The sequence below is a fragment of the Giraffa tippelskirchi genome, chromosome 5 (assembly GCF_054371585.1).
Source record: "Giraffa tippelskirchi isolate mGirTip1 chromosome 5, T2T-mGirTip1v1.2.pri, whole genome shotgun sequence".
NCBI lineage: Eukaryota > Metazoa > Chordata > Mammalia > Artiodactyla > Giraffidae > Giraffa > Giraffa tippelskirchi.
This window is the reverse complement of record NC_137279.1, coordinates 49505385-49517933: the sequence shown is the minus strand read 5'-3', so window position 1 is coordinate 49517933 and position 12549 is coordinate 49505385. Positions and strand designations below refer to the sequence as shown.

General features: G+C 38.3%; 1 protein-coding gene across 9 annotated transcripts in view; it reads right to left on the bottom strand.

Annotated features, from left to right (window-relative positions):
• LIN9 (lin-9 DREAM MuvB core complex component) overlaps positions 1-12549 on the bottom strand; it is an 87894-nt gene that overhangs the window by 46462 nt on the left and 28883 nt on the right. For all 9 annotated transcript variants that reach the window (XR_014054027.1, XR_014054028.1, XM_081491479.1 and 6 more), the window contains one exon: positions 11233-11390. Coding sequence is in view for 7 of the 9 variants with exons in the window: in XM_081491479.1 (XP_081347605.1) it covers positions 11233-11390 (158 nt within the window). In the remaining 2 variants the exon portion in view is untranslated. The remainder of the gene's footprint in view (positions 1-11232; positions 11391-12549) is intronic.

The window sequence follows — 12549 nt, the reverse complement described above, 5'->3', positions numbered from 1 at the left end:
GATCTACATCTTTGTCAACATTTGATGTTATCAGGAGTTTCAATTTTAGCCATTCTGGTGTGTGTAGTGGTATTTCATTATGCTTTTAATTTGCACTTCCACGATGATTAATTGATGCTGAGTGCTTTTTCATGTGCTTATTGGCCATTCATACATCTTCCTCTGGGAAGCCTCTACACAAATATTTTGTCTCATTTTTTAAACTGAATTATTTATATTTCTATCACTAAATAATTGAGTTATTTATGTTTTCTAACTGTAGTCCCTTTTCCGATATAAGATTTGGAAATATTTTTTCCTAGTATATGGCTTGCCTATTTGTTTTCTTGGCATTGGCTTTTAGTGGGCAGAAGTTTTAAACTTAAGCTCAATATAAAAATCACCTTTATGTTTTTGATAATTACTTTTTTGTCAGATCCAAGAAATCTCTGCCTACTTACAGATCACGAGATATTCTCCTGTGTCTACTTACTGAAGTTTTATAGTTTTAGCTTTTATATTTGCCCTCTGGTCCATTTTAAATTAAGCTTTTTATATAGCATGAGGAAAGGTCAAGGCTCATTTCCATATAGATATCTAGTTGATCAGTCATTATTTATTTGTATAATTATTTTTTTATTCTTATTGCTATTTTATCTATTCTTTTCTGGCTGTGCAGCATGTGGGATCTTAGCTACCCAATCAGGGATCAAACCTGCACCCCCTGCAGTGGAAGCACAGTCTTAACACTGGACTGCTAGGGAATTCCTGCTCATTTCACTTCAGCTTCAAATAATATTCCATGTGAGGATATACCAGTTTATTCATCTAATGAAGGACACAGTGGTTCTTCCAACTTTTGACAATTACAAATAAAGCTGCTGTAAACATCCATGTGCACTTTTTTGTACAAAAATAAGTTTTGAACTCATTTGGGTAAACAACAAGGAGTGTGACTGCTGGATTATGTGGTAAGGATATGTTTAACTTTGTAAAAAACTGGCAAACAGGTTTCCAAAGTGGCTGTACTGCTTTGCATTCTCACCTGTTGCTCCACATTCTCACTAATGTTTGGTATTGTCAAGTTCTTGATTTTGGCCATTCTAGTAGGTGTATAATGGTATTTCACTGTTTAATTTGCATTTCCCTGATGACCCATGATTGTCTAATGTTGATCTGTTTTTTTGGCACTGCATCTTCTATGTCTTCTTCCTTATTTTTCTGGCACTAATTCGGAAGCAATCATCTCCATCAAGTTGTGTTGTTAATTCCTCTGGTGTGGTGTCTACTAGTTCTTCAAAATATCTGCATCTCAAACCTCTTCACCCCCAACCTTTCCCCCCCTCACCCCATACAGCTACAATCTCTTTCATGATTTCCTTGACTGGCTCTATCAGACTTTTTCTATAACAGCAATGACATCTTCAGTGATATAATCCTTCCAGATTTTCGTGACGTTTTCTCTATTTGCATTCTCTTCCACAGCGTTGACAATCCTTTCCATAGAGTACCATGTGTAACGAGCCTTTAAGGTCCTTAAGGCTAGCGGCTGAATTACAGATGTTGTATCTGTGTTCAGTGCCTTCAGAGCTGAACTCATGGGGTTCTGGGTAGCCAGGGGCATTGTTCAATATCCCAAGAACTTTAAAACGCAGTTCCTTACTGGCAAGGTACCTCCTGACTTCAGGGACAAAGCATCAATGGAACTGATCCAGAAAAAGGGGTTTTGTCATCCAGGACTCCTTGCTGGACAACCAAAAGACTGGCAGCTCATGTTTATTTTTCCCTTTCAAGGCTCCGAGGTTAGTAGTTTTATATATAAGGGAAGTCTTGATCATAAACTCAGCTGCATCTACAGTTGTTAGCCTATCTCTTTCTGCTTTAAATCCCAGTGCTTGCTTTTCTTCCTTACTAATAAGGCATTTTTTTTTAACCCAGAATAGGACATACATTGGCATTAAAAACCTGTTCAGGCAGATATCCTTTCTCTTCCATGATTTCCTTAAGGGCATTCGGAAACTGCCTGTTGCCTCTTGGTTGGCAGAAGCTGCTTTTCCTATCATCTTGATATTTATTAAACCAAACCTCTTTTTAAAATTATCAAACCATCTTTTGCTGGCACTAAATTCTTCAGTTTTAGATCCTTCAATCCCTTTTGCTTTGTTGTCTTATCAGAGTCCATAGGTCTGTCTTCCTTATATCGATCCTGCACTCACATAAGAGCTACATTTTCATTATGAGATAAAAAGATATTTCAAAAAATGCAAGGTATTCATGCCTACTGACATAGCTGAAGCTATAGCTTCACAAATTTCCTTTCTTTTTTCTTTTTTACATTGGTCCTTATGTGGATTCATTTATCTTGAAATAGTGGGCAATCACAGCTGAAGACCTCAATCTACAATACATATCAAGCAATTCAACTTTTTCTTGTAATGTCATAATCTTTCTCTGCTTCTTGGGAGCAACTTCAGCATCACTGTGGCACTTCACATGAGCCCTATGAAATTATTCATAGTCTATGGTGTTGCACTAAACATAATGAAAAATATCTGAGAACTGTAAGAAATCACTTTTTAAGGCAATCACATGCATTTTGCTGCAGACAAACTGATCACATGGAGATGATTACTATTACACAGCATTTTAAGCAGATACTTGCAACACCTGAGCTCACTGCAATAGCAACAGAAGGTTACTATGAAATTTTTACAGTAGTGCAGTGTGTACTACAGTTAATTTTAAGAAGTTACAGTTTAATACAGCATCTTTATGTTTGCTTCCGTTTCTCTCAACAGTAAATGCATAGACTATGTTTGTGGGAGTAAGTTTTGATAAGTTTTACTGTTGTATTTTATGGTAAGCAAATGATAAAATAGACTATGCCTACATATATCTTCTGCATTCATGACATATTAACTTATAAAATTTTTTTCAATATTTCAAGGCTAAGCAATTCATCTGCAAGTTCTTTCACACTGTCAAATCTCCCCCAAAATTGTCAGTTTATTGAAAAAAAAATCCACAAATAAATGGATTCACACAATTCAAACATGTCAAATCCATACTGTTCAATGGTCAGTTGTAGTTGAGTGTGATTTAAAAAAAAAAAAAAAATTCAGTTTGATAATCTCTACTTTTTAAGTATAGTGTTCAGTTCATTGAGATTTAATATAATTTTAAAAGGGCGAAATATAAGTTTACCATCTTGCTATTTATTTTCTACTTGTCTGTCTTTTCTTTCCTGTCATCTTTTCATTTAACTGAGAATTTGTTAGTATGTCAATTTAATTTCTTTATTGGCTTTTTAGGTATATCTCTCAACACTTTAAAAAGTAATTCCTTCAACTTGGACAGCCACAAGCAAAAGATGAAACTAAACCACTATGTCACATTGCACAGAAAAATCAGCTCAAAATGGATTAAAGACTTGAATGTGAGACCTCAAACAATAAAACTCCTAGAAGAAAACACATGTAGTATGCTCTTTGACATTGATCTTAGCAATATCTTTCTGGATATGTCTCTTCAGGCAAGGGAAACAAAAGCAAAATTGAATACATGGGATCATATAAAACTAAAAAGTTTCTGCACAGCAAAGGAAATTATCAACAAAATGAAAAGACAACATACCAAATGGGAGAAAATATTTGCAACTCATATATGTACATTAATTGGCTAATATCTGAAATATATAAAGAACTCAACAACAAAAAGACAAACAACTCAATTAAAAAATTGGCAGAAAAGCTGAATAGACATTTTTTCAAGGAAGACATATAGATGGCCAACAGGCACATGAAAAGATATTCATCACTAACTGTTAGGGAAATGCAAATCAAAACCACGATGCAATTAAAAAAAAATACAAAAAACCATCAAACAACCTAATCATGAAGTGGGCAGAAGATCTAAACAGACATTTCTCCAATGAATACACCCAGATGGCCTAAAGGCACATGAAAAGATGCTCAAAATTGTAAATTATTAGAGAAGTGCAAATCAAAACTGGAATGAAGTACCACATCACACTGGTCAGAATGGCCATTATCAAAAAGTCTACAAATAAAAAACGTTGGAGAGGGTGTGGAGAAAAGGGAACTCTTATACACTATTGGTGGGAATGTAAATTGGTGTAGCCACTATGGAAAACAGTCTGTAAGTTACTTAAAAAACAAAAAATAGAGTTATCATATGATCCATCAATCCTACTCCTGGGTATATATCTAGGAATGAGAAAAACTCTCATCTGAAAATATACATGCATCCCAATATTCATCAGCATTGCAAACAGCAGTATTATTTGCAATAGCCAAGACAGAAACAACTCAAATGCCCAGCAATAGATGACTGGTTTAAGAAGATATGAATATATATATCTCTCTCTCTCACACACACACACAATGGGATATTACTCAACCATAAAAAAGAATGAAACGTTTGCAACAACATGGATGGACTAGAGAATATCAGTAAGTGAAATAAGTCAGACAAAGACAAATTACATGACATCACTTGTACATGGAATATAAAAAATAATACAAATGAATTTATATACCAAACAGAAACAGACTCACAAACATAGAAAACAAACTTACAGTTACCAAAGGGGAAAGGGAGGTGAGAGGGAGGTATAAATTAGGGGTATAGGATTAACAAACTACTACATATAAAGTAGACAAGCAACAAGGATTTACTGTATAGCACAGGGAATTATATTCACAAAACTGTATATCAACTGTACTCGAATAAAAAAAAAACCACAACAAGATATCACCTCACATCTGTCAGAACGGCTATTATCAAAAAGGCAAGAAATAACAGGGTTGGCAAGGATGTGGAGAAAAGGAAACCCTCATACACTGTTGGTGAGAATGTAAACAGGTGCAGTCACTATGGAGAAACAGTCCCCTCCAAATTAAGATTAGAACTATCACATGATCTATCAATATCTATCCCACTTGTGTATTTAGCCAAAGAATACAAAAATACTAATTTAAAAAGACATATTCACCTCTATGTTCATCACAGCTTTATTTAGAACAGCCAAGATATGGAAATAACCTAAGTGTCTGTCAATGAATGATGAATGGTAAAAGATATGCTGCACACACAAACACACATACACACTAAATACTGCTCCACTGTAAAAAAAAAAAAAAAAAAAGAATAGTGATCACCATAAATGGAATACCACTCAGCCATAAAACAGAGTAGTCATTACCAGAGGGGAAGGAGTGGGATGGGGGGTGGGGGGTAAAACAGATAAAGGGGATCACCTGTATGGTGAGAGATAAGAACTACATTTTTTGTGGTGAGCATGCTACAGTGTTAGGAGAATAAAAAATATACACATGAAACTTATGTTATAAACCAAAGTTACCTCAATAAAAATTAAATTAAAAAAAAAAAGAAAGTAATTCTTTTACTAGTTCTCAAAGTACAGCCCACTCCAGCAGTGTCAACACCTGACACTTGGAAATTTCTTAAAATGCAAATTCTCAGGCTCTACCCCTGACTCTCTGAATCAGAAACTCTAGGGCAGGGGCCAGCAATCTGTCCTTTATAAAGCTCTCCAGCTAATCTGCTGTACACTAAAGTTTTTGAACCTTAATATTCTAAGGCTTATAATATCCACTCTTCACTTATTACACTCTACTAATAATTAATATTGTATGCCCTCACAACAAATTTAAGAAACTTGAAACACAACAGTTACATTTTATACACACATTTACCATTTCTGGTGTTCTTATTCTATAGTCAACATTCCATTTGGTATCATTTCCCCGCAATCTGAAATTTTCATTTGATGTAACATCTAGTGTTCTTTTCCCATGAGAAGTCAGCAGCTATTTGTATCACTGTTCCTCATACATATTGTTTTCCTAAGACTGCTTTCAAGATTTGCTCTAATTATGGGGTTTTGTATATACATGGGTTGTATGACTTGGGGTTTAGAGTACTAAGGTGTGGTATGTGGTGTGTGTGTGTCACTCAGTCGTGCCCGACTCTGTGATCCCATGGACAGAAGAGACTGACGGGCTACAGTATTTTTTCAGGCAAAAATACTGGATTGGGTTGCCATTTCCTTTTCCAGGCTATCTTCCCAACCCAGGGATTGACCTCTTGCATCTCCTGCATTGGCAGGCGGATTCTTTACCACTGAGTAACCCAGAAAGCCCAGAGTATTAAAGACCTGTACTTTTTTTTTAAATTAAATGAGTAAAGTGGCCAAAATGGCGGAGTAGGACGATCTTGAGCTCACCTCTTCCCAGTGGCACACCAAAATTGTAACTATTACAGAGCAAGTATTGATAAGAAAGACCAGAAGACAAGCAAAGAAGATCTTCTACAACTAAAGACATAAAAGGAACCATAACCAGACAAGGAGGGACAGAGATGCAGTACAGTCAAGAACTATACCTCCACAAGGGTGACCCACAAAGGGGAGGATAATCACAACTGTAGAAGTTCTTCCCAAGGAGCAAGGGATCTGAACTCCACAAACTTCCAGTTTGTGGCTTTCCAAACTGGAAGTCCTGCACTGGGAAAATAAACCCCACAACGTTTGCCCTTGAATGCCAGCAGGTCGTACATTCAGGAGAGCCAGAGGGCTGTGGGAAATAAACTCCATTCTTAAAGGGTGCACACAAAACCTCATACGTTCTGGGACGCAGTGCAGGAGCAGTAATTCAAAAGGAGCCTTGGTTAGACCCACCTGCTGATCTCGGAGAGCCTCCCTGCGAGGCAGGAGCCAAGTGGAGCTCATCCACGGGAAAGAGCCACTTGTGGCAGCCATTTCTGGAAGCTTGTTCAACCATGACACTGGTGCTGGCAAGCGCCATTTTTTAATCCTCCCTTTAAGGTAGTAGGCCCCGCCCACCAGCCTGTCCGCACCAGTGCTGGGACACCTCAGGCCAAGCAGCTAGCTGGGCGGGAACACAGCTCCACCCACCAGCTGACCAGCAGGGAGTCTCTGAGCTCACAGCCGCTTCAGGACCTGGCCTTATAAACCAGAGGGCCCAGGACTGACCACTGACACCAACGCACCCCTAGGGCCCTGCAGCCAGGGACTTTGGGACTGGCTACCCCCACCAGTGAGCCAGCACTAGCGCTAGGACCGAGCCTCACCCAGTAGGTAGACACCAGCTCCAGTATCCCAGTCCTGCAGATAGAGAATCCAGGACCCAGCTCTACCTATCAAGGGGTGGGCACCAGCTAGGGGATCTGATGCCCTGTCTCATCCTCCACTGGGTGGACACCAGCTCCAGGACCACCACAGCCCTAGGGCCTGCTATTTCTGGATGCAGCCCACACACCAGCAGGCTGGCACCAGGCCCAAAACCTACTGAGTCCTGGTGCTGCCCACCAGAAGGCTAATACTAGCTCTGGGACACCTCTGGCCCCTCAGCTAGCTGCCCATGGTGGAAATGCCCCCATCCACGAGTGGTGGGACACTAGCTCAGGGAATACCAGGGGCTCTGGTCAGCCAACAGTAGGCTGATAGCTGCTACTAGACGCTCTGGACCCCTCAACCAGTAGCCCCAAGATCCAGTTCCGTTGACACAAACTTTGGGATATCCCAGACCACACCCCCACCCCCAGGCAGCCATGCCAGGAACTGGCCCACCCACCAGCACTAGATCTGGGACCCCCAGCCTGCAACCACCCACCCCAAAACCAGCTCCACCCACCAGTGAGCTAGCATCAGTTCCAGGACTCCCCACCCCTTTCCACAACCAGCCACCTGATGACCTAGCCCACAGACAGAAGCCCTCCACAAGGCAGAGCCTAGCACCCAACCAGAAGGAGGGTCAGCCACACCTACCAGACTGCCCATAAATAGTCTACCACAACAGAAGGATCCAGGCAGCCCACACAGGGGGCACCCCTAGAGAATATAGCTCTGGTGACCAGAAGGAAGTGAGCTGCTGGGACACACAGGAGTTCTCTTACAAAAGGCCACTTCTCTGAGGTCAGGAAATGTTGTGGATGTAAGTCAAATCTTTATGACCTATACTTGACTCTTGTGTGTTTGTCTGTGTGTGTGTACACGTGTGTGCATGCGCACGCATTCAGTTGTGTCCAACTCTTTGACACCCCATGGACTGTAGCCCACCAGGCTTCTCTCTCCATGGAATTTTCCAGGCAAGAATACTAGAGTAGGTTGCCATTTCCTCCTCCAGGGGATCATCCTGACCCAGGGATTGAACCCACATCTCTTGTGTCTCTTGCACTGGCAGGCAGATTCTTTACCAACTGTGCCACCTTGGAAGCTATAATACTGTATGCCAATTATATCTCAATAAAACTGGAAAAAAAATCAAATATTTTGTCTTTTTAATATGCCACTGTGCCTCTCTTTTTTTAAGACACTAATTATATGTTTATTATTTGCTTAATATTGTCCCACAGGTCTCTGAGGCTCTATGAATGTTTTTTCCACTTTTTTCCTCCATGTTTTCACAATGGATCATTTATACTGATTTATTCTGAAGTTCACTGACTCTTACTTTTTGTTGTTTTCAATATGCTTTTAAGTCCGTTTAGAAATTTTCTTTTCAGACACTATACTTTTAATTTTCTATTTGTTTTATATAAGTCATTTCCATTTATCTACTGTGATATCCCCATTAATTATGACCATATTTACATTTAAGTTCTTGAACATGTTTTATAACATTTATTTTGAAACGAATCCCAGTATCTGAGTCACCCTAGCATCTAATTCTATTGATAGCTTTTGGTCTTAACTATAGAACCTGTTTTTCTGTTTCTTCATAGGTTTAGTAATTTTTTATCATATGCTGACACCTCCCCTAGACCAAATAGAAACTTTCAAAAGCTCTAGTAGTTGATTCCTACAAACTTCTTTCATATTTTTATACATCTAGTCCCCCTATTCTGCATTGTAAAAAAGTACCTACTTATTGATCCTCTGTAAAACTTTCAGTTCTTATCAAATAATACCACTAGTCTTTAAAATTCTAGAGCAATTAACTTTTAAGGATTTCCTAATTGGGTCTATGAGTCACTCTATTCACGTCAGCATTTCTCTGATTAGTAGTTACATTGTAGACTTTGTATGTGTACTTATTTATATGGGGTTTTTAGAACTAACACATTTTTTCAGGAAAGCTATCTCTTCCTCACTCTATCTCCATCCTCACTCCAAGACTAATTTTGTTAAGGGAGAGATCATATATATAACCTATAACTTCTGTACATGGTGGGTTAAGACTAAATGCATTCTTCTCTTTTCCAATGGCATTTCATATGCATGATAGAGCCTTTTCCCTGCTGTCTACTTTTCCTCTTCACTACCCATTTTTACAATATAACGAAAAAATGTACCACTTTTATAACCAGGAAAAAATGGTACAAATATGTAATTCAAAGATCACTTTCCTCCAGAAAATACTGATTAATCCAACAATTTTTCAAACTTTAACTCTATCTACTCACTGAACACCTTGCTATTGCTTGTATTACATAAATTGTAATTTTAGATTACCAAATTATTAAGGATTAACCTAAATTTGAGATTTTAGTGGCACTTTGAACTTCCAGATGTTCAAGCTGGTTTTAGAAAAGGCAGAGGAACCAGAGATCAAATTGCTAACATCTGCTGGATCATCGAAAAAGCAACAGAGTTCCAGAAAAACATCTATTTCTGCTTTATTGACTATGCCAAAGCCTTTAACCGTGTGGATCACAATAAATTGTGGAAAATTCTTAAAGAGATGGGAATACCAGACCATCTGACCTGCCTCGTGAGAAACCTGTATGCAGGTCAGGAAGCAACAGTTAGAACTGGACATGGAACAACAGACTGGTTCCAAATAGGAAAAGGAGTACGTCAAGGCTGTATATTGTCACCCTGCTTATTTAACTTACATGCAGAGTACATCATGAGAAATGCTGGGCTGGAAGAAACACAAGCTGGAATCAAGATTGCCAGGAGAAATATCAATAACCTCAGATATGCAGATGACACCATCCTTATGGCAGAAGAAGAAGAACTAAAGAGCCTCTTGATGAAAGAGGAGAGTGAAAAAGTTAGCTTAAAGCTCAGCATTCAGAAAATGAAGATCATGGCATCTGGTCCCATCACTTCATGGCAGATAGATGGGGAAACAGTGGAAACAGTGTCAGACTTTATTTTTTGGGGCTCCAAAATCACTGCTGATGGTGATTGCAGCCATGAAATTAAAAGATGCTTACTTACTCCTTGGAAGGAAGGTTATGACCAACCTAGATAGCATATTTAAAAGCAGAGACATTACTTTGCCAACAAAGGTCCGTCTAGTCAAGGCTATGGTTTTTCCAGTGGTCATGTATGGATGTGAGAGTTGGACGGTGAAGAAAGCTGAGCGCCGAAGAATTGATGCTTTTGAACTGTGGTGTTGGAGAAGACTCTTGAGAGTCCCTTGTACTGCAAGAAGATCCAACCAGTCCATCCTAAAGATCAGTCCTGGGTGTTCATTGGAAGGACCGATGTTGAAGCTGAAACTCCAATACTTTGGCCACCTGATGCGAAAAGCTGACTCATTAAAGACCCTGATGCTGGGAAAGATTGAGGGCAGGAAGAGAAGGGACGACAGAGGATGAGATGGTTGGATGGCATCACCGACTCAATGGACATGAGTTTGGGTAGACTCCGGGTGTTGGTGATGGACAGGGAGGCCTGGCGTGCTGCGATTTGCAAAGAGTCAGACATGACTGAGTGACTGAACTGAATTGAACTTCCCTCAATGTTGTAACTGAAGTGACCATATAGAATCACTGCCTACAAGCTGACAGAATTTACATCTTTACAAAATTTTGAGCAAACTAAATTATTCAGTAGGTAGTTTAGTCATTTAGTCATTAGAAATGGAGTATTTCTAAACCCAAAGATCACAAGAACAATGGTGTTTGCGAATTAACTAGGTAAGACTGGTAAGAAAAGAAAATCAATATAATATAGAAGCAAAAACGAAACAAAAATTTAAAAATTTAAACATTACACTCATTTTTAAATTTCATCTTTGTGGCAGTTAACGTTGTGGAAGACACTGCTTTGAAGATGTACACTTTTATCCAACTACTTTAAAAAAGAGACTTCACAGATGAAGAACAGTAACCTCTACAGAATATTGCTATAGAAATATAGTTTAAGCTTTCTAAATGTACAGGCCATTTGTCTAATAAAGGTTATCTTGATGAAAAACCACAAGTCAAAATAGTAATAAGCTTATCTTTACCTACCAGTAACTTTGGTTCCAATAACCAGAGGCAAAGGAATCTCGTCTGGGAGGTCTTTGAATTGTGAAACATCTGCAACTTTCCTTTGTTGTAAGAGCCTTATTTTTTGCCGTTTCTGTTTTAATGCTGATCTCTCTTCCTCAAAAAATGCAGAAGAACATCTAGAATAAATTACAAAAATCATATAAAGTGATAACTGTCCTATATAAAAACTTCAAGTCACACCATCCATATCACTAATTCCTTTATTTCTTTCATTGAGTGCTGTATTTTAAAATGGGTTCTTAAAAATAATAATTTTCTCTTCAAAGTAAATTACCTTTATGTTGTTTTAAAAATAGGACCTTGCAAGATTGAAAGATACATAAGCAAGTCTAGATTGCTGCATCTGGATCCCAGGTCCTCTCTTAAGAACAAAGTTCAATTGCAATATTCTATTCAAAAGAACATGATATTTTCCCTGTGACCTAGTGAGCACATCAATATATAAATTAAAGATAAGACTTGCCACTGTGTAAACTTTTAATCATATTTTCTGTCTTTAAGTATGAATACTGAATATACTCTTATTTTTAGGGCCCATCTTACTTCTATTTTCAAATTCTAGGATGAACCAAAGGTATTTTAACATAGCTTTCATGCCATAAAATATATATCCATAAAACTATCACTACAGCCAAGATAATGAACATATGAAGATATCAATCAGCCTGGATGGAAAGGAAATTTGGGGGAGAATGGATACATGTATATGCATGGTTGGGTCCCCTCGCTGTTCACCTGAAACTATCACAACACTGTTAGTTGGCTATACCCCAAGACAAAATTAAAAGTTAAAAAAAAAAAAAGAAAAGAAGAACGAGGCATGTGAAAATACTCTGTAAAATACTGATATTATAATGGTGGCTATGTCACCAAACATTTGTCAAAACCCATAGAATGCGCACCACCAAGAGTGAACTCTAATATGAACTATAGACTTTGGATGATTATCATGTGTTGATGCAGGTTCATCAACTGTCACAAATGTACCACTCTGATAGGGGATACTAACAACAAGGGAGGCTACGTATGTGGGGGGAGGGGCAGTAAATGGAAAATCTCTGTATCTTCCTCTCAATTTTGTTGCAAATCTAAAACTGCTCTTAAAAAACTAAGTCTTATAAAAAAAAACAAAACAAAGGGACAGGAACTGCCAAATGGTTTTTTCAAAGTAGTTATACCATTTTATATTCCCATCATCAGTGTATAATAAGAGTTCAAGTTTTCCCACAGATTCACCAACACTTGGCATGCTTAGTCATGTAAATTTTTAACACT